The sequence below is a fragment of the Sporisorium graminicola genome, chromosome SGRAM_19 (genome assembly GCF_005498985.1).
Source record: "Sporisorium graminicola strain CBS 10092 chromosome SGRAM_19, whole genome shotgun sequence".
NCBI classification, from domain to species: domain Eukaryota; kingdom Fungi; phylum Basidiomycota; class Ustilaginomycetes; order Ustilaginales; family Ustilaginaceae; genus Sporisorium; species Sporisorium graminicola.
In genome coordinates this window covers 374,951-396,249 of record NC_043728.1, presented here as the reverse complement: position 1 = coordinate 396,249, position 21,299 = coordinate 374,951, and the positions used below count along the sequence as shown (strand labels likewise).

Sequence of the window (21,299 nt, the reverse complement as noted above, 5' to 3'; positions counted from 1 at the left end):
CTGCAGGTCTAAGCGTGCAAGATATGGCTCCACCACTTGGAGCTGCCCTTGACATGCGCGGCTGTCGCTGACGCAGCTACTGACGGACGACCACGCTCCGCGGCCTCGGCGCTGTCGGTGGGCGCGTGCGGGGTGGAGAGGGAGAGGGGTTTCTTCTTGAGCCTGCGCAGCTCGCGCGCGGACAGCGAGAGCGCGAGTGCCGGCTCGACGTTGTCCTCCGGGTCCGAATGCAGATGTATGCTCGCGCAGGGGATGTCGATGCCCAAATACACTTCGGCACCCGTGCGCAGGCCGCCGCTTGTGCTGCCACGCATGGTGGCGGTGGCAGTAGGGAGCTGCACTGGTTCGCGCATCGGCACAGTGTCACTGCGCGAAAGCACGGGAGACGGCGCAGTAGGGTCGACGAGGTGCAGCATGCGCGTCTTGTCAAACCGCTTGGCGCCCACTCTCGGCGCCAAGGGGGTATAACACGTCTCTGACGCCGAAGAGCCGTCCGACGAGGTCGAGACGCGTCTCTTCGTGTTCATCTCGACCTCGGCCGCCACCGCAGCACCGCGCCAAGTGGCAGCCTGATTGCGCACACCTGGCCGTCTCTCTTCCTTCTTTCCACCTCCTGAGGGTGGTGCCGCGGACCCTAATGGCGCTTCTGCAGAGTGCCAGCGCTGACGTACTCCCCACGGCGCGCCAGAAGATTTGGGCGTCTCGAACGTCGTTGCGTGTCGGAGGAGGCGCGGCTGCTGCTGCAAAATTGCAGGCTGACGCTGTTGTTCAGCAAACAAGTCAGTAGGAGTAGGAGACACGAGGAACTCCATTGCCGAAGACGGAGGTGGCGTGAGGTGCCTGGGCGGTAGGCACGGGGGCAGGAACGACCCGAACGTTCCGCGGCGCGTGCCGCTGGTGCTGCCGTCGAATGTAGGTGCGTGGAGCAGCGACGTCGAGTCAGCGGGGCACGTGGTCCCGGAAGCAGCGTCGTCGTCGAGGTCGTCGAGGTCGAGCGAGGTGCGGCCTTGGATGATGTCCGGAATCTGAAGTGTGGGCGGCTTGTGCGAGCGGGCAGGGCTAAAGGCTTGGTCGAGCGATTCTTGATCGAGTCTGCGGCGGCTGAGGGGCAGGCGCGCGATCCGGATTCGGTCCGTGTCGTCGTTGGCGCTACAGAAGCTGGTGCGCGGGCTGTACGCGAAGCCGGCGCTCTGTCGACGCTTGAAACCCGCAGCCCCTGTCCACGTAGCACCGTCTCCGGCGTCGAGGCTATCCAGCAACACGCGGTCGTACACCCTCGCGCTCCTGGCTGCGAGCACACTATTGCTACGCTTCCTGCCCCTTCTCTCCTCGCCTTCGCCCTCGCCCTCGGCCCCCTTCTCAATCCCAATCTGCACCCTCTCAAACCGCCCGCTCAACGGACTGACCCCTCGCGCCGAACTTGCCCTCCTTGCCTGGCTGCTGCCCACAACACACGCCTCTGCCAGCGGCGACGCCAGCGTCAGACACGTCATGCCGCTGCTCCGCCTCCGGTCCATTTTGGCTTCGGCCTCGGGCGAAGAGGGGCTGGTCAGCGAACCGGTGGCGAGCAGGTGCTGCCACTCGTCCTTTTCGATCCAGTCGAAGTACACCTGCCCGTCGGACTCGCGCACACGCAGGCGCTGCTCGCGCCGTTGGGCCCCGGTCGTGCCGAAGAACCGGTCCAGCTCTTCTTTGGTCTGGTAGCGCATCGGGCGGAAGTTTTCGAAGCGCGGCGTCGGCGGCGTGGGGGAGCGCGGACGCGTGGCGACTGTCATCGTGGTCGTGCAGTTGGCAGTGGGTGGGGAATGTATGGAGACGTTGGTGTACTGCGTGTGTGGAGAGGATGATGTTGAGTGGCAGAGGGGAGAGAATGTGTGCGCGCGTGTGTGTGCTTGGGTGGTGCTGCTTTATACGTGGAAGGGCTGCTACCAAGGGGACGAGCAGGGTGTGACGAGGCGAGTGTAGAAGAACGCAGCCGAGCTGTCACAAACAAAGACGTTGTTTCCTCTTTGAAGGCAGTCGCCTCATGAGTCCCTTTCTCCCTTCCCTTGCAAACCCACCTGGCAAGAAAGTTGGCGACGCACACAACCCATCTCATCACCACACTACACGCCCACCTTTCATCTGAGGACAAGCACCAACCAAACCTCAGTTCGGACGGAGCCACTGCCTTGTTTGACAACCCTGTTCATCTTGTTCGGGCCGGCAATCGACGCTTTGTTCGCGCGTGAGCAGCCCTTTCATTGTGCGCTCCTGATACGCGTGGTGGCCTCATTTAGCAGCCGTCCCTCAGCGCGGGAGCATTGTTGGTGGTGAACAAAGGGGCAAGTCTATGGGAGAGGACAATGGGGCGTGGGCGATGCGTAACTTATCCGCGGAACGGTACGCGCGGAGAGAGAAATTCGAGCTTGCAACAGAACAAAGGGCATACAGTACAATACAATCTGTGACCGTCTTGCTACGGGAACAAGGTTCCGCCCAAACACCGCGAGACAACATTATCTCGCCGCCGCAATTGTGAAGAGGCATCGCATGAAGACGACCATCACAGCAGTTCGAACACAGACCAAGAGAAGGTCTATGCGTCAAACACAATGATAAAGCATTACTGTACTCGTTTGTGTAGATACATCCTTCCGCTAGTAAACAAGATAACCAATATTGAGCAGTGGGAAACCTGCCATGAGGCCGATCCAGAAGATCATGTTCCCCAGCGTCTCGTTGCGCCGGATGAAGGGTACCTGGCTCAGCACGATCAGCGGCAACTGCACCATCTGGGCGGCAAACAGGTAGAAGCGGATCTTGCCGCTCACGATCGCCATGACCAGCTCGTGCACCAACGAGCTGAGCAGGAACGTCAGAAACATGGCCATGTTGCGGCTGAGGCCCCATGCGGCGATGGTGCTGGCATACACGTGGCGCAGCAGAAACGAGTGCACGGGCTTGTTCCACTTGCGGCTGAAGACGTCCATGCTCGTGGCGTTCCACCAGTCCAGGTAGAACTCGCGGTCGGCAAAGCGCGTCAGCTCGGCAAAGGCGTTGCAGATGCACTCGAACATGATGTAGAAGATGAGCAGGTAGTTGATCATCATCGGCACCGCCAGCTGGAGGAACGTGCGCAGCAAGGGTGTATCCGCCGTCGGCGTGAACGGCATGATCCAGTGCTCGGTAACCACGTAGATCACCAGGAACGTGCCGAACGTAGCCAGCGTCTTTTCGAGCACGTACAGTGGGCGGATGGTCTGGGTGCGCGGATAGGACAGCTCGTAGACGAGCGTGGGCACCAGCAGGTAGTCCCAGAAGTTAGCGTACCCGATGTTGGCCGGCCACATGACGGCGTCTTGGTGGATCAGGTCCGGCGAAGGGTCCGAGGGTCGTGCTGAGAGCAAGTCTTCGCGAAGCACTTCAATCTCACGCGCCAGGTCCGAGACGAGCGTATCCGGGTGCGACGAGAGCGGGTGTGGATCGCGGATCGTGTGCTCGGTACCACTGCGAGACATCGAGGTCTTGCGACCGAGTTGTGTGTTGCTGTTGCCGCTGTTGGCATCGCGCTCGGCTTTCTCCTTTTCCGACATAGCCTTGTGCAGCTGCTTGTGTTCTTCCTTGCTGAGCTTCTTCTCGCCTGCAATTGTCTCGTCCGCTGACGGCTGGTGACGGTTCTGATCCTCCACTACCAGCTGCGCGTCTGCAGACTTTACACTGCTGGCCGCGTTGAACAGCTGACCGGAACGCACTCGCTTGGCATCGCTACCCCTCTGCGTGTCGAGCGACGCCCACTGCTCCACCACTTGCGCCGTGCCTTTGGTCGCATCCCGGTCGCCGAACCCGCCATTCTGCCTCGCCTGTCGCACGGCTTTCCCCCACGCGGCACGAAGCTGTTCCTCGCCCCTCCCGGCTTCGCCACCCTCGACTTCAGCAACTCGTTCCTCGAGCATAGCTTCGACCCTACGCATACGATGGTAGGTATCCGCCATGTTGCCGTTGACGTTCATGTACGAGTGAATCTTCATAAGCATCGAGAGCGTGTGCAGCACAAAAAAGCCGCTCTGCACCCACGGCCACTCGCGATACCTCGCCCACTTGATCACAGCGCCCAATAGCGCCGCCTGCCACAGGTGCTGGAACACCACCGCTGTCGGCCAGTACCGCACCCAGCCCCTGCGACAAACGTTGGCGAAAGGCACGCAGATGAACAGCGACGCGATCAGCACGCCGTCCGAGAGGGCCAGCATCCATGCATCTTTGCTAAACAGCGTCGCAAACGTCAGGCTCAGCACTTTACCCGTACTGGCAAAGCTCGTGTAGAACGTGTTGAGCACAAAGAGGGCGAGGCAGACCCAGAAGAGCGTGAAAAAGCCGCGGAACTGGTCGCGCGATGAGATCTCGTTGAAGCGATCAAAGTGGCTGCGGCGGGGCTTGAAGCTGACGACGGCGCGCATCTTCTTGCCTGCGCGCGACGAGGCGGCGACAGGCTTGAGGTAGATCGCGCCGTCCTTGCCGACACGATGCGAGAGGCCTTTGACGCCGATGTGCTGGAACTCGACGGTTTGCGAGCCCGTGCCGCGCGAGTTGGAGATCGTCGTGGTCACCGTAGACGTAGCGACGGTGGGCTCACTTTCGGAATCCGGCGTGCTGCGCCCGTTGAGCGGTGTCGAGGGAATTTCGGAGGAAGGCATGATCTCGGAGGTTGGCGTGGTGACGGCAGAGGTGCCGGTGTGGTCGTCTGTGTCCGAGATGAGCTGTGCGAGTTTGGGATGCTGTTGAGGAAGGAAGTCCTCGTCAGCAGAGAGGGATCCGTGGTTGGCGGTGGTGGGAGATGCTTTGCTGGACATGGTTGCGAGGAGATTTATTTTATGCGTGCGATGCGATGCCGTTGCCGTTGCCTGAAGTCGTGAGGTGCTGGTATGGGTGGTAGAGTCAGGTCGGAATCCGGTGAAGTCGCTGAGCTGCGGATGTGGTTACCGCCGGGAGCGGGTTGCCTGCCAAGATCTGACTGGAGAAATGTTCCGAGCAAGAAAGGTTGTGGAAATGACGACGGCGAGAGGTACGGGTGGCGGTTCGGAATCAAGCAGCCGAAGACCAACGAACCCTGTCTGAGAGGTCGGGATCGCGCTTCCGAGTGGATTTTCACGATCGATGGTGTGTGTGTATCCAGCAACCGTTTGTCGGTTGAAAGCAAAGGATTCGCTTGTTGCCGTCGTCGTCGGTGTCGGTGTCTTGTGTACCGTACAGTACCTGTCTTTTTTGGGAGAGAATAAGCTCAAGTGTAAGGCCGGAAGTAAGCTTGCAGACTGACATGGACAGAGACACATCGACGAATTTCTGAAAGACCACGGATGCTCCAGAAGCCGTGCGCGCTGCGCTTTTCCTCTTCCTCTCTTCCTCTCTCCACTTTGAAACGTCGCTCGCGGCTTTTTTTTTGAACCCCTTTGTTGGGTCGCAAATCACTCCCGACACGCAATGCCAAGTAGCGCAGCACATAGCATTATTAATATCACACTCGCCACCGCCTCCTCCATTTTTTTTCTGGCTCTCGACAACGTGGCACTCCGCCGTCATCTTGGCTCATCGTCACTACCACTGCAGACCCTCGAAATCACAACGCACCGCCTTTTCTTCTTCATATCCGAGGTCGAACCGCGCCACCTCGACAACGATCCTCCTTCTCCCTAATTCCTCATCCATGCCATTCTCTGCAGCGACGAGTAGCAAAAACAGACAAAAAAATGTTCCCGGCCAGGGAATCGAACCCTGATCTGAGCAGTACACAACCGTTGGTAGAACGGAGAAGTGAGAGTGCCCTATACTAACCATTGTACTAACTGGGAGGCCGATACCTGACTGCACACTTATTGCTAATACATACCCTACTTGGATTTGTGACTCTTTCAATTTTTAGGTGTTACAGGACCCTGAATCGCAATGCGGGGAAAGTTCTCTGTTCTCTCTCTCGCACCACCACCACCTCTGCACGATGAAGCCCAACTACTCGACGGGCAACGACCGCTTCGACAGCGAGGCCGCCACCTGGGACACCAAGCCGGAAGTCGTCGAATCCTCGCGCCTCTGTCTGACGAGCATCCTCTCGCACACTCGCACGCACTTCCCTGCGCTCTCCGCCGCCAATGTGCTCGAGATCGGCTGCGGCACGGGCCTGCTGACCGTCCCACTCGCTGCGCACGTCGCACACATCACGGCGCTCGACACCTCACGCGGCATGATCGATATGCTGCACGTCAAGGTCGCCGAGCAGCAACACTCGCTGCAGGGGAAAGTGAAGGCCGAGGTCAAGCTGCTGCAAACGGCCGACGATCCCGTGCTAGGCGGGGAGCGGTTCGACGTGGTGCTCAGCCATTTAGTGTTTCACCATGTCCCAGATATGTCAGAGTTGGTCCGGGTAATGTGGGGGACGCTGAGGCAAGGGGGGAGGCTGTGGATCTCGGATTTTGAGGATGATGGGCCACAGGCAGAGGCTTTTCATCCCAAGGACAAGGTTAGTTGTGGCGGGTAAATTTGTGATGCGAGCGAGGGCTGACATTGCTTCTGATTCGGTGAACAGCATACGGGCGTCGAACGTCACGGACTGAAGCGTTCCGAGATGCACCAGATTCTCACTCAAGCAGGCTTCGAACAGGTAGAGGTCTTCGAGAGCTTCAGGCTCAGCAAAACAGTTGAATCAGGCACGACGCAAGCCTTTCCATTCCTAGCCATCACCGGTGTTCGACCTTGAGCTTGCACACACGTTACATAGCCCAAGCTAGCAGCAATGTAGAAGACAACATTACGCATCTATGATCTCTTCGCCGCTCTCGGCGCTGCTCTCCAGCAACCATACCTCTCGCAACGCCTCGATCGTACGGCCTTGATTGGCCTTTAGCATATCCGCCGCATCCCAGCGCTCCCTTCCATCACGTTCACCCGATCTCGAAGTCGAAACCGCCTGTTGCAGCGCTTGCCACTTTCCCAACAAGTCGCTCCAAAACACGTCTGCCTCCTTCTCCTCCTTCTCCGCCAGCACCAACCCCCTCAGCGCCACATCCAGATCCAGCGTCCTCACCAGCAGATCATCGCGCACGGCGCAAGCTTCATCCACCATGCTGCCACCGTCCTTGTGTGAGACGCGGATGAGTGCACGCATGAGCGCAGTGTATGTCGCCAGATTGGCCGGTGGGAAGGTGTTATGTACCGTCGCCGGTGCCGTGGCTGGAAGGGGGGAGAGCGGGGAGGACGTGTTGATGCCGACAGCGCGTGCGAGGATAGACGTTGTTGAGGCCCACCGGTCGCGGCCCTCGCGAGCAAGGCAGTCGAGCGCGATGGTCCACGTGCTGATGCTGGGCCGCACGAGGAAGAGGTCTGTCATATCGCGGATCACGTCCATCATCGCTTGGCTTGATCCCCAAGTCTGTTTCTCCACTTTGGCTTTATCAGCGGCTTGATCACTACTGGAGGATGGTGATTCGATGTCGAGCCGGCCAAAGGCGCGGAGGAAGGGGTCAAACGTGTGGCTGCTCGGTCGCTGAGACGGCGGCCACTGCTCGAACACTAACGGCGCTGTCTCCTCGGTGCTTTCCGTCGAGGAGGGAAACGCCTTGTTGGGAAGGGAAGCGTCCTTCCACATGCTATAGACTTGTCGGAGCCGATCGTAGTCCTTTGCGTCTACACAAAGACCAGTGATCGCCTTGAGCACGAGATTGATGGCGTGCGTCGACGGCCAGTGCTTGCCTCGCAAGCCTTGGGCTCTGTCCAGATCCTCGCGCCTTCCCTGTGAAACCGTCGACGGCGACCCGAGCGCTAACGCTACTAATTCGCTCGAGATGCCTCCGGAAGGAATTTTGAACCCTGCCTTGCCAACGTAGAACTGCGCAGCTTCACGCCACCTGCCCCTTTTGACGAAGCCGTACAGCCTCGCTGTCTCCCACAGTCCTTTACCGCCGCGGACGGACAACAGCCTAGCTCGGATGGGTCGGAGAAAGTCTTCTGCCGTCAAGGATTCTTGTGTGAGGCTTGCGTCTAGGGCTTGCGACTCGGGCGGCGCGTGGTGCATGTCGGTCTCGGTGAGCGACGATGTGACGGCGATGGTGCCAAGCTTGTGGGCCATGTCTTGCATTTCAGACAGGATGCAAGCTGAGGGAAGGTGGCTGAAGATCGAGTCGTCCACTTCGGATGCGGGCGAGGTATCATAGACGTCGTTTTCTCCGCTTCGTTCTCGCGTTGCCGAGCGGAGCACAGAGAGGAGGTACTCCCTTGCAGCCATGACATCTCCCTGCTCGAGACAGGATTGGATCGCGCTGTCCACCTCGGACATGGATCTGCGTGCATAGTCGATCTCGTCGGCTCTGAACACGGCTTCCCGCTCCACACGAGCAACAACAGCGTCGACATTGGTCGGTCGGTGCCTCGATGAGCGTGCTGCGGAGCTCGCCAAATCGTCAGCAAGGGATCGAGCTTGGTCGATGTAAGAGCCCCGTGCCTTGACGAGCTCTTCAGTCAACAAGTTCTCGGTGAACGGCTCGACCATGAGAATTTGTACAAGCGGACTGTGAGGGCTATTTATCTCTGCACTTTTGGCCGCCCAGTGCACCGCATCGTCCAAACGCCCCGCCAACGCCAATGTGCGAATGCCGAGATTGTACAGCGCGCGCAACTCGAGCGTCGACGACAAGATTGCCTGTCGTCTTCCTTCGTCCTTCAAGCCCCTCTGACTCTGGTTCGCCAGCACGAGGCGGTGAAAGTACTGCCACGCCAAGTCCGGGTTGGAACGATCCGAGTCCGATAACCGCCCCACTCCAAAGCGCAAGATCTGAGCCAGCGTAGACTGCAGCACGCCCCACAGCCCCTTCTGAGCAGCGATCATGCTCGCTTGTTGCAGCAGCCGCAGATCGTCGCCGTGCGAGTCCAGGATCACCATGAAGCATTTACGCAAGTTGGTGGATGTGGACCTGATTTGCAGCGTATACTTGGTGGAAGAGGCGGTGTTGAGGTACTTGGTTCCCGGTATGTATCCGGGGCAGAGGCGCATCCATGCGAGCAGGTCCTTTTTCCTTCCGTTACGAATGGCCCACAATGCCGCGCTCGAGAAGATAGGTAGTGGTTCGTCGAGTGGTGAACGGAGAGCTTGGAGCTCGTGTAAGACTGTTGTGGCAGCTTCGAATTCTTGTTGGTCGATGAGCCGGACGAGCAATTGCGTTGGGGCGGAGAGAGTTGCGCTCGAGTCTACTGGAGCTCTTGTGAGGGCATCACCTTGCTGAAATGAGCTCGCATCATCCACAGCGGTTGATGTGGACGCATGCTTAGTATATATATCGTCCTCTGGCTCGAAGAGAGAGTAATCGACGCCTCGAGGGTCGATCTCGTTGTTGGAGCCGGGAAGTGGATATGGCGGTTTCGAGGTAGAGTAGGCAAAAGCAAAAAGCGGACGACTTGATCGAGCAGCCTTTGTGGAAGTTCCAGGAGAAGAGTATAAGAAGGACAGAGGCGACAAAGAAGCAGAGGCCGACGTGGACGCTGTGCTGCTACCCAGCCAGGCATAGCCAGGGTAGACTGCAGCCGAGCTCAGCACGCGGCGTTGCTGCTGAGATTGCGACCAGGCGCGACAGGCATCTCTGGCGGGCAGAGTGCTGTTCGATCGCCTCATGGGGTTTGCAGTTGGACCGAGTGCCTCATACGGGATGATGTGTGAAGAGCTGGCAGGTGTATGGGGTCGCAAAGAAGTTGTATAAGAAGAAACGGCGAAAGAAAGGCTTTCTTGGATCACAGCCGAGATCCGAACGACCATTTATTTCTTTCTAGAATGTTACGTCGCGATACCCTCAAAACCGAGCTCTAAATTGGCTCGGCCTTCCACGTCAACCGAGTCGAGTCCACACTCGCTGTGGGGAATTCTTCCACTTGTTCAGTCCAACACTGCGCACACACCACCACCACCACCTTTTTACCACCATCACATCTCAACTCGAACTGGCGCACCATGCCACCACACTTCCGCCTAACATGCAGTCTGCTGCTTCTGGCCGCTCTCCTCGTTAGCACCTCCGAGGCGGCGCTCTTCTCCAAAAACTCCAAAGTGGCCATCGTCGACTCTACCAACTTCAAACGCGAGGTGCTCGACATCGAGAAGCCCACCATGGTCGCCTTCACCGCACCGTGGTGTGGACACTGTCAGAAGCTCGTCCCTGACTACACAAAGGTTGCAGCCCAGCTGGACGGTGTTGTGAAAATGGCATCGATCGACTGTGATGAGGAAAAGAACAAGCCTACCTGCGGGAAATACGGCATTCAAGGCTTCCCCACGCTCAAGCTGTTCCCACCAACGAAGAAGAGGCTGCCCAAGGACTATCAGGGGCCCCGATCGGCTAAGGATATTGCGGCGTACATGGTCGATGCGCTGCCGATGGGCGCCAAGAAGCTCCGGGCGGAAGAGCTGCAGGAGTATACCGAAAACGACGCCTCGACGCCCAAGGTGATTCTGTTCTCGAAAAAGCCTATCAGCTCACCGCTCTACAAGAGCCTCGCACTCGACTTCCGCAAGAGCCTCTCCTTTGCTTTCCTTCGCGGTGATCAGCGTCCCGTCCAAGCGGCTGCTCGTGTTCACCTCGGCGTGGACGTCAGCGACGACAAGCTGCCCTACCTCATCGTCGTTCCCTCCCGCGCTGAGGGCGAGGAGCTCGACAAGAGCGCGATCAAGGTGTACACCGGCTCGCTCAAGTATCACGAGCTGCATGCGTGGATCAAGCAGACGGTTCCCGAGGCCAAGGCGGGCAAGGCGAAGAAGGTGACCGCCAAGGCGCAGGTCAAGAATCAGAAGCAGAAGCCGGTCAAGTTGGATGAGGAGATTGAGGTGGTTCCGGAGGGTGCGAATCGAGAGTGGCGCGTTGAGGAGGATATGACGGAAGAGGAAAAGCGCAGAAAGATGGAGAAGCTCTCGGAGATGCTCAATACGGCGATCAAGCAGGGCAACGATCTGAGGGATGATGCTGCCGCTGCCGACGACAAAAGCAAGACCAACGCAAACGTCGACAGCGACGCAGACTCCACTGCCCACGCCGACGGCAACTCCCACTCTTCTTCTTCCTCCTCGTCCTACTCTTCCTCCACCGACGCCGACGGCAAAGTAACGACCGACCGCACCGCCTCCTACTCCTCCTCCGGCACGGACCCCGACTCGGCCTCCACATACAAAGTCTCGTCCCACTCCACTTCCGACGACGTGTCGCTCAAAGAAAATCTGCAACGCTGGCTCGAAGGCGAACATGTGGATTGGTCCAGCGACTACGCCACCCAGTTCCAAGAGGCTCAGAAAGCGGCCGAGAAGCTCATCTCCCAGGACCCCGACAAGGCGCAACAGGTGGCTTTGGAGAGCGAGAAGTGGCTGGCGCAGTATCTCGTCTCGGACGTCGAGCTGATGAAGCTCGCAAGGGAAAAGGGCAACCAAGATGCGGCGGTCAGCGATGACAAGATCGAGAGGGTCGAGAGAATGTACAACGAAATCACAAAGAGGATTGAGGAGCGAGAGGCCAAAGTCAAGGCTGAGGGTAAGGCTTCGACTGCCCACGACGAGCTTTGATGTCAGAGACTCAGCTTACGGCGTTACTCTCTCATGCCCGCTCACACCACGCCGTAAGCTAACTCATCAAAACCACAACTCCCAACTGACTTGTGCTGGACGCGACTGCCACACACTTGACTCTGTTGCAATTGAGTGAATGTTCCTTTGAATTTTCCATCGCGTGACAACATGGTATCAAACCTGATCTCTTCAAACCGAATCGCCGCTACCGCTCTTCTTGCTGTTCCTGTGCCCACCCGGGTTGTGCTCGACATATGGTCCGTTGCCCACAGCGCTCGCCTTTCTGTACGAATGGCAGGCATGCGCGTGCTTGAAAAACGCCGCAAAGTTGCGACGTCTCTTGGCCGTGCAGATCAAAACCCACTCTTTACACTGGTGGCACTTGCCCTCGACGGTGCCCGCCGCATCGGCGTACACCTTGAGATGCGTGGGCGCCGTGAAACGCAGGCCGGACACGGACGAGATGCCGTGCTTGTGCACCTGGTCGTACCAGTACTGCGAGTTCTTGAGCTGCAGCCAGTTGCCGCTCTCGCACCGATCGCACCAGGCTTCGCGTGCATTGCCCGAGCCGCGCACCCATCGCGGCGTGTAGAGATCGCCGGGGAAACGCAGCTTGTCCGTCTGACGGCGTGGACGGTCCTCTTCGTTTTCCACCTCAAAGTCGGATTTGGGCGGGTCGGCCAGACCCGTGCGGATCTCGCAGTGCTGATCGTAGTAGACATCTTCCATCTTGCTGCCGGCGGGCGCGCGGAGGACAATGTCCGTGGTGATGTGGAAGGGCGTATTGGCGAGCACGTTGGCTTGTTGCTGCGCGGCTGAAGCTGATGACGAGGAGCGGTCACGTTGACGCTTGTCGCTGCCAGCCATACCGCTCGGGGACGGATAGCTGGCCTCGACGCCGTATCGCACGGCGCCATTGTCGCGCCAGCCTGGCAATACAGGTGACGAGCTCGAGGTGCTCATCGAGCCCGCTACTCCAGGTTGCGACGCAGCGTGACTCCAGGGGCTCCATTGCGATGGGCTGGGATACCCAGCACGTTGCGCCGCCGTTGCCGCCGTTGTTGGTTGTTGCTGTCCATATGGATCCGAGGGAAGCGAGGGTCGGCGAGGGTCGCTGTGCGAAGGACGGTAGTTGTTCATCATACTGCTGATGGGTGCCAATGGCCTGGAAAACGACAGGTTGGCCGTGAGAGAATATCTGCGTGCAGCGGTCTCATTCGTATCGCTGGTACCGCCCTGTGTCGATCCACCCATGGCGTCCTCGTCGTAGGATCGCTTGCCCAGGCTGGACTGCGGGAACTCGTAACCGTTCATGTCGAAACCGCTTGTGTTGGGCCAAGTGGGTCGCGAAGTAGAGCGGGTCTCGGGCAACGGAGGCGGCTGCAGACGTCGAGCGCCGTAGTGCGAAGCATCGTCGACAGCGGCGTGCGAGTCGGCTGACCACCACTGACCATTGTGCGGAGCGTCGGCAGATGCGTCGTTGGATCTGGTGTGCTGATAGTTGGGTCTACGCGGGTAATGACGGTCGCCAACGGCTCCGGCATCAGAGTTGCCACGCGATCGGGTCGCGTCGGCGGTAGCACCCGTGAGTCCTGAAGGTGCAGGCATATTGGAATACGACGACGAGTAGTTCAGGTGCGATTGCTGCTGTTCAGCACCTGCGTAAGACGGAACCGCGTGCGGATGTTGCTGCTGCTGCTGCTGTTGCTGTTGTTGTTGCCAACCTTGTTGAGATTGGAACGAGTGGTCCTCGTAGCTGCCCTGGAAGCCCATGGTCATGGCGACAGTCTCACGAGGGACGTCCCAGATCGACGTGGCGGCCTCGACATCGGCGGGACGTGCAGGCTCGAGGTGCTCACCCTTGCTAGTCGGGGTTGCGGGCTGCGGACGAGGCTTTCCATGAGGAGCGCCGGTGAGGCTGTTCCAGATGCCCTTCATGCCATCGCCCCACAGATGCGAGCCGTCCTCGATGGTGCGATTGTGCCGTGATGGAGCGTCGTGATAGTAGGGGTGTACGTGAGGTTCTGCAGAGATCGAGGACTGCACCTGAGACATGACGGAAGACGTCGTCCCGCCGAAGAATCGCCTTGGAGCGAGAAGAGGCTGACCTTCGTAGGGGCTTCGTGGCTCGTTGAGGGGACTGGAGCGAGTGGACGCGGAATCAGAGGAGACTGAATGTGCTAGAGAGGAAGAAGTGGAGGCAAACGAGGCACGGCTGTTGCCAGTGCTGCGCGTCAAGGAGGTGATCGGAGGGAGAGTGGTGGTGACTAGGGACGCAGAAGATGAGAAGGGAGTCCAGCTGGCAGGACGCGGTTCCTGGTAATGTCGATCGTGGCAGCGAGGATTGTTTCCCATATCTGAGCAACCTCACAAGATGGTGCAGCAGTCAGATCGTGGCCTGTCTGTCACAACCAGCAGAATGAAGTGCGAGTCGGAGTCGAGTCGAGAGACGAGGCTTGGTTGACAGTGGGTACTGGTGGCTTTGTTCAACACAAAGTAACGATCAAATGGAAAGCTGAGCAGGGTAACTAAGGACTATTCTGCTCTGTGTCGAGTAGGACGAGGTTGAGAAACAATTTGCGGTAGACGATGTGGTTGCAGGTCAAGCAGTAGCGTCGATACGGCAAAAGGGAGACAAAGGGATGAACAAAGGGGTGATGGAAGCGGAGCAAACGTTGGGCGTGTGGCTATAAAAGGGAGATTGGCTATAGTCGTGAAGGCCGACAGAACAGAACAGGCTGAGCGGAAACCTGGGTCAAAGCAGGGAGCGAGAGACAACGGCTAAGGCGCTTTCGCCGGAATCAACAGAGTCCTGGATAGACAATGGCACAAGCGAGGGGTTGGGCTGCGACGAATCCTCGGGACGGCTGAGCGACGGGTGTAGGAGCAGAGCAGAGCGCAGCGCAGCGCCACGGACGAAGCGCAAAAGTCGAGTAGTCGGAGTTGAGCGACACGAGAGAGTAAAGCGACACACCTACTCTGTGACAGCGACAAAAAGGGCGGCGGCAACGGCGTTTTAGATGAACAAGCAAGGGCATTGATGCGAGGTAGGCAGCCAAGCGGTGCGAAAGCGGTAAGTGACACGCAGCAGCTGATTGGCGAGCGGGTAGCTGAGACCTACCAACAGCAGCAGCAGCAGCTTGTCCGGCCCCAGATGACGAAGGAGAAAAGACAGAGAAAGGACAACGTTGCGAGCCGGAAAGTGGGAACGGAATGGCAATCTCAGGGCAGAACGGGGGAGAGTAGGTTCTGCCATATGCATACTGCATGGCAGGCAGGCTTGCTTCTTTTCCGTGGACGACTGATGCTGCTGCTGCTGCTGCTGCATCGAAGCAGGGCGGAGCCTTCGAAATGATAGTCCGACCGACCATGCGATGCTCCGGCACATCACCGGGCACCAGGCTGTGCACACAACAAAGACGGATAAAGTAAGACTCGAGGCGGCAACGGACGAAACTAAGACAGAAGCGCCCGTAGCGAGGAAAGGAATTTTTCTCACTCTCCTTTCGGTTGGGGGGGGGGGTGGATTTTTTTTCTTCTTTTCTTCTTGAACACGACCGCACCTTGCTCGGAAGGACGCCTGTTCGGTGAAGCGAGCAGGGATCAGGGTGCTCCGAGGACGCACAGAGCGCGAGAGAGAGACATAGCGATACGAGCTGCATTTCGTGCCTGGTTTTCGATAAGCGAGAAGCTCGGAGAGTGGCAGGGAAAAGTGAGCCTTATTCGCAATTCTTAAACAACTGTACAACTGTTTGGCTCGACAATACGGCGTGTGACCGACAATCGTCCATTTGTGTCGGCAAAAAAAAATGATTTAAATTTTTAAATTTTCTGGATCACTCTTCCTTGCGTTATCTCCTTATTTTTTACTCTTCCAACCACTCGTCCAGAAGCTCACGCTCACACTCAGGCAGGATCTTCTTCCTCCCCCGCGGGGCGTGAACTGTAGAACGTGCACTTCCCTCTGCTTTGTTGAAAGATCTAAACCCTGTGCGCAAGAGAACGTCTGATCTTCTTTCGAGGCAGTATTCTCATACAGACCCGTTTGCTGAAGCATCGATCGGGAACAGAAAGGCGGCATTCCACCAGGCTTCAGATGCTTTTTGTTTTTAAGAATTAGAATTCTGTCGTTGTTGAAATTGGCAAAGCCTCGGTGCGTGTCCACTGGAATGCGCCCTTTCTTCATGTCTTTTTCGCTGAAACGGATCCGAACAGAGTGCCGAGCAAGCTAGCGAATGGCGTGTGACAGCTTTCTGTGCATGCATTTGCACCCTCTCTTGGCGATCCAAGATGCAATGTCGGCGCCAGATCCGAAGCGAGAGCACAGCAGCGATGCAATCCAGGTTAGAGCGATTGGCAAGCGACAGAAGCAAGGGGAGAAGGGTGGTACTGGCGAAGGACGTTGCCGCCTTGTCCTGACACGAATTGATCTCTAGCATGTAATTTTGTTTGGCGCCAATCCTGCCAAGTCGGTTTCGAGTCATGGATCCGCGGCTGTTTTCATGCTCTACAACAACTCCCTTGTTTGCTACGTACAAAATTGATGCCTATTCCTCCGGAAAGGCGTGAGACGATTGTTGAGAGCAAATCATGCATGTCTCCCCCACCCTGTTCTCACTTCTGTATCAGCTTACTCCTCCTTCGCCAAACACCATCGCATGACTGCAGACCAGGTCAACACGGCCCGTGACTACAGAATCCTCTCTATCTAGCGGTTGCGTGGCTCCTTCGTCTCTCTCAGCTTTGTCCTGGTCTTTGTATGTGGAATAAATCCCAAATTAAAATTTGTTTCTACAGATGTATGTGTTCACACGCCGGCTGACGGAAAAGGCGCGGCTTTTTTGCGGTCGGATAAATCAAACCATCACAAGCGGCAAGCGATCCAACCAACCGACGACACGAGACATTGTTCTCTCGCTCGTCGTCCACCTTGTCGAAGATTTGCCGAGCCATGGCCGTTATCGCAAACGGCTGTCGGAGTGGGGAAACGCGTTCTAGCTTCTTCGGCTTGCTGAATGAATTTCATGCTCTTCTTGCATTTGCTCTGCGACGACTGACGGCATATTCGGAACCTCCGAAACTTCCCAAGAGTCAGTCTCGGCCTGCCAGCTCGCCTGCATCTAAACTCATGCATAGGTTCGCACAGAATGCGTAGTGTGCATGTGACGACGCTCTTTGCGTGGGAATCCGAGTCGATAAAGGAAATTGTTTCCTTTTTTCCTCTTGCCTTTCTCTCTCTCTATCCCCCTAGCCTCTCTCCATCGTCTCATGTCCTCTGCTTTGCCTCGGTTGGATTGCAACCGGAGCCATTGACTTGCTTCGCCAACAGCCGCAGAGCGATGTTCGTAATCCATGCAGAACAAGCGCTAAGCACAGCTTTCCATGCAAATCCCGGCCCGCAGCTTGCCGCTGCGCAATGCACAACTCTACTCTCGAGCCATGCCATGTCGCGCCCTGCTTCTCTGCAATGCATGCATTAAGCAGCCTATGTCCGATACGGTGAAGAACTCAGCATCGGGAGATGGGAATTTGAGTGTTGCAATTTGTGTCCATCACGACAGTGTCCGCCGTCGGCTCACTTCCGAGGGCCAGAGGATTGGCCTTCGATGCTGAGCATTCACGACTGCCAAACAGAACTCCAAGACAACGCATCATGTACAGAAGGCAAGGGAGCCAGCAGCCTTTCAACATCTCCGTGGCATTCTTCCTTTTGATAAAAGTGTCAGCGCGGGGAGGCGTCAATCGTCCCTTTGTATTTTTATTTTTTATCTTTTACTTTTTCATTTTCCCTTTTGTTTTGTTGTCACCCTCTTGCCGCTCGAGCTCAGGCTCGACAGGCGAGACCAAGCGAGACAAAATAGCAAGGATCATGCACTGCTCGCGTTCCTCCTTTTGTTTTGTCGCATGAACATATTGGCTGTGCTACTAGCGTCTATTGTGCGTGTCATGCCTCTTCTTCCGCGGAGTCGACGACAAGACTCATATCTCCATCCTCCTTCATTGATTGCGTTCACCTCAAAATCGAAGTACGGATGCTCTTAAGCAAGCCGTCTGGCTCTCGGCGAGGCAAGAAAGGGTGGTTGAGGGTGACTCGTACTGTACTCGTCTGGAGGCTCCGTTTCGGAAAGACGGCCGGGCCGAGCGAAGAGAAATAAAAGGCTGCGGAGCTTGCGGCGGGGGCCGAATTCTACGCTTCGGCCGCCGCGCGTTGGTTCCCAAGCTCCTGGATGCATGAACCAAATTGGCAGTTTTGCGTTTGCCAGTCAATGATCCGTAGGAATGCAAGAACAATGCGCACTTCGGCTGAAAGACCGAAGTCATGTCTCGCGTGAGACGTCGTCGTTGTCGTTCGTCGTAATACTGTAGCTGCCTCGTTGCACAGGTCTTCCGAGAGAGGCAAGCAAGCAGGGCGGAGGTGAAACATATTGAATTATGGGTCCTCCAAAAGCATTCGTGCAACGTCGAGCTCCCCCGTTCTGCTGCGCCAACCCCGTGCTACCGATCTGAGCTGGTCCGTCTACGAGCTCTGCTCCTTCGAGTTCAACCGAAGCCATGCAAGTGGTCAAGTGCCGCCGTCACATGGACAACGTTCTGGGTTTGCATCACGCTGCCCAGGTTCCCCCCTGCCTTGCTCGCTTGTTCCACCTTTTTCTCATGCGAGGCGCAGGATCGAGGATCACAACAGTCAAGCCGGGATCCCTCTTCCGCTCCAATACACTTCCACGCTCGCTAGCCGGTTGCTGTCGATTGATGAGGCCGGAGGCAGGTGGCAAGTGGCGATGGTGCTGAGAAGACCCGAGCGAGAGAGGCGACGCAACACGAGCTAATTCTGGATGTGGACTTTGGATTTTAGATTCGGATTTGCCCGTGGCTCGACCGACTTGTCGGAAGCAGCGATCCGTCGGGACGCGAGCGCCTCGCCCTGCCTCTTTCCTCCGCCAAGTGAAATTCGTGCCAGAACTCGTCGTCTCTGTTTTGTGACGATATTATCGCTGAATACCCCATGGGATGTGGCATTCCTCTTTCTGTGAGCCTTGGTGCATGCTTGAACTGTCTAGCGAGCTGGTTTTGGGCCTACCGAAGACACACCAACATCTTTTCATGCCGATGTCGTTCCCTTAGCGAGGCCTCATTCAAAATAATTCTGCAGAATTAAAGGAAAATAAGGCCTGAGTATTGCCAAGTAATTTCCACCAGTCTGCAAGCCACAAAATCGGTTTCTCTCCTTCTGCGTTTGCTTACATTTCCGTTGGAAGCAGCTGCGTTGTGCACTCTACCCTTGTGCCCAGGCAAGACGAGGCTGCTGGTTCGTCCCCAGGTATACAGTACTTTGAGCATTCCGATGCAGGCTGCAGATGGAACCTCAGCGTGGGAACGAAGCCTTTCTGCTGTCATCGGATGAGGACATGTGAAATCGCTTCTCCTTCGGGTTAATCGGGATCGTCCGAATTGCTTGGGCTCGCTTGCTTTGGTGTTCCCGGAAGCTCAATTTTGGGCTGCTGAGATACCACAGCCGCAAGTCAGAGGCATGAGCATGGCAGATCGAAACGAAACAAGATTTTAGCTCAAAGAGTTGATGCAACTCGGTCGGTAAAGAGGCACAGACTCATCATGTCCTTCCAGCCCTGTCGTGCCAGCTCGTCGTCAAAATAGAAAGAAGACGTGCGTTACCGCGGTGTCAAGATTCAATGACCGACGTGAGGCAAGCTCAGCATATGATGTTCTACTTTGCCATGCGGCGGCCTTGTCTCCTCTCAGCGCCGATGATGTTTACCGTCGATGCCATGGGCCCTACCGTAAGTTCTCACGCCTAGCCGAGGAGCTTCAAGCTCCGTCCGCCCACCTCGCTTTTCTTTCGGTGCATGGTGAAGTCCGTTCGCCCCTCCCACTTTTTTGATTTTCATTTATTTGCTTCGTTTTTCTTTTTCTCTTTGTATGACTTGATACAGTACTCCGGCGACACTGTGGTTTGAAAGACAGCGTGGCAGGAGGCGGAGTAGCCGTTTCGCTCTGTACGTCTGGCTTCGAAAGGCGATCCCTTCGCATGTTTGCTTCCGTCGGGATCAAGCTGCAAGCCCTACCAAGATGATGAACCCAGCAGACCGGCTTGGCTTCTTGTTTCCCTTGCTAGTCGTTTGTGTCTCACCTGTCAAAGACCGGGAGTCAGTGAACACGCAGCATCGAAGTTGGCCCTTGCTACCTCTCTTTACGTATCGCATGGCCAAAGACAACAAGGCTGTTTTCGGTCGAAACTCGGAGCTCAGTCGTGCACTTGGGGTGGATTACTCTGCGAACAACACCTTGTACCACCTTTGTGCATTTTCGAGTTCCGCTGCTGGGCTGTCGAGCTATTCGCCGTGTCGTGTTCCTGTCGTTCCTGTTCTGCATGCGCTTCCGGGAGATCGACGACGTTCCTGTGGCGCCTCCGCGCTCGCTTTTGCCTTTGCCTGTGCCTGCGCCTGCGCTAGCCCCTCGCTCTCGCTTAGGCCGTTGCCTACGTCAGATTATCGGTTGCAGTGCGACTCGTCGCTCGCAACGCCAATCTCTGTCGGACATAGAAAAGTAGAAGCATAAAACAAAGAAGGCAGGCGGATGCATTCTCGTCTATGCATGGAGCATGCAATGCAAAAGAAACCGTTCGGCTTTCTTTCCTTCTTATGCACAAATGCACACCTCAATGCGGTGCTTGACCTGCTCTGTCAGACTGATGGAAATCTTCTCGTAGCTCGTCGATATTAGTGCGCTCCTTACCCAGGTCTATCTTTGAAGTGCGCAAAAAAAAAGATGGCGGACCAACGTTCGCCGAGCCAAAAGCCGAGACAGAAGCCAAGCGGATACGGACCAGCTCGATACGACGAGCAAGTCTTGCCAGCAACATCTGTGCGCTTCAAGTCGACGGAACACCCGTGTCTAGCATGATGACGCGTCTTCTGTTTCCACCGTATGATGAGCGAGACTTCCTCGCCGGCGATCTTGGCCATCGCGCTCAAGAACGTGGTATCACAGCAAGCTCTTGGTGAGACAGCTCCGATCTGAAGACGCCGGAAAAGCTAACACGAAACTTGTACCACCGCCGAAGAAACTTCATGCTGTCGGCCAACACTTTGCATATCCCCTGCTACTTCGGTCGTTGAGCTCCGCTCTGCCTTGTGTCCACAGCATCGGTCACGCAGATAGAAGGGAACGTGTCGAAGACGGAGCCTCCGTACAAGGTCAACACACCGGGGACGGGCATGCAAAGGTTGGAGCGGAGATCATCAGCAGCACGAGTCGCGCGGTCCCAACGTCCCGCTGTTTTCGCCGAAATGGTCGCTTGACGACTCTAGCCCTCGAGGAGACTGCCAGACAAAGAGACTGCGAGATCCGCGGAGACAGCAGAGCAAATATATACTTAAATGTTCAAGCCTTGTTGATCCCTTCTCGGATCCGGGACTGTTCGCCAGAACACCTTTCCTCGCTATCCTGCACCTCGCTTGTGCTACCGGATGGCAAGCATGCAGGACGGGAACGGGAATGCGAAACAGCGATTGGAGCAACAGTCAGACAAAGTTGCCTCGCTTGTGAGCATATTGTGTCTGATGCTGAGCTCGGGAGGCGGAGATGCGAGATGAGGGGCAGCGTGGACGAATGGCTGACTTACTGGGCTTGCCCTATCCTCGCTTATCAGCCGAGATGCAACGAGCTAGAGGTGTGCGAGAATGCGAATGCTAGACCATGCAAGCCTAGGAAAGTC

General features: G+C 56.9%; 6 protein-coding genes across 6 annotated transcripts; 2 read left to right on the top strand and 4 right to left on the bottom strand.

Annotated features, from left to right (window-relative positions):
• Window positions 1-8: 8 nt before the first annotated feature.
• On the bottom strand, window positions 9-1,775 carry EX895_003095 (uncharacterized protein; the record flags this gene model as incomplete). Its single annotated transcript, XM_029883693.1, has 1 exon — window positions 9-1,775. The coding sequence occupies one exon, from the start codon at window positions 1,773-1,775 to the stop codon at window positions 9-11; it is 1,767 nt and encodes a 588-aa protein (XP_029739984.1).
• Window positions 1,776-2,639: 864 nt separating this feature from the next.
• EX895_003094 (uncharacterized protein) lies at window positions 2,640-4,832 on the bottom strand (the record flags this gene model as incomplete). Its single annotated transcript, XM_029883692.1, has 1 exon — window positions 2,640-4,832. The coding sequence occupies one exon, from the start codon at window positions 4,830-4,832 to the stop codon at window positions 2,640-2,642; it is 2,193 nt and encodes a 730-aa protein (XP_029739983.1).
• A 1,142-nt stretch (window positions 4,833-5,974) lies between these two features.
• On the top strand, window positions 5,975-6,730 carry EX895_003093 (uncharacterized protein; the record flags this gene model as incomplete). Its single annotated transcript, XM_029883691.1, has 2 exons — window positions 5,975-6,493; window positions 6,560-6,730. The coding sequence occupies 2 exons, from the start codon at window positions 5,975-5,977 to the stop codon at window positions 6,728-6,730; spliced, it is 690 nt and encodes a 229-aa protein (XP_029739982.1).
• A 51-nt stretch (window positions 6,731-6,781) lies between these two features.
• EX895_003092 (uncharacterized protein) lies at window positions 6,782-9,634 on the bottom strand (the record flags this gene model as incomplete). The annotated part of the gene is made up of 1 exon (XM_029883690.1): window positions 6,782-9,634. The coding sequence occupies one exon, from the start codon at window positions 9,632-9,634 to the stop codon at window positions 6,782-6,784; it is 2,853 nt and encodes a 950-aa protein (XP_029739981.1).
• A 333-nt stretch (window positions 9,635-9,967) lies between these two features.
• EX895_003091 (uncharacterized protein) lies at window positions 9,968-11,563 on the top strand (the record flags this gene model as incomplete). The annotated part of the gene is made up of 1 exon (XM_029883689.1): window positions 9,968-11,563. One exon carries the CDS (start codon window positions 9,968-9,970, stop codon window positions 11,561-11,563), a length of 1,596 nt encoding a protein of 531 aa, XP_029739980.1.
• Window positions 11,564-11,755: 192 nt separating this feature from the next.
• Window positions 11,756-13,921, bottom strand: EX895_003090 (uncharacterized protein; the record flags this gene model as incomplete). The annotated part of the gene is made up of 1 exon (XM_029883688.1): window positions 11,756-13,921. One exon carries the CDS (start codon window positions 13,919-13,921, stop codon window positions 11,756-11,758), a length of 2,166 nt encoding a protein of 721 aa, XP_029739979.1.
• Window positions 13,922-21,299: the final 7,378 nt, after the last annotated feature.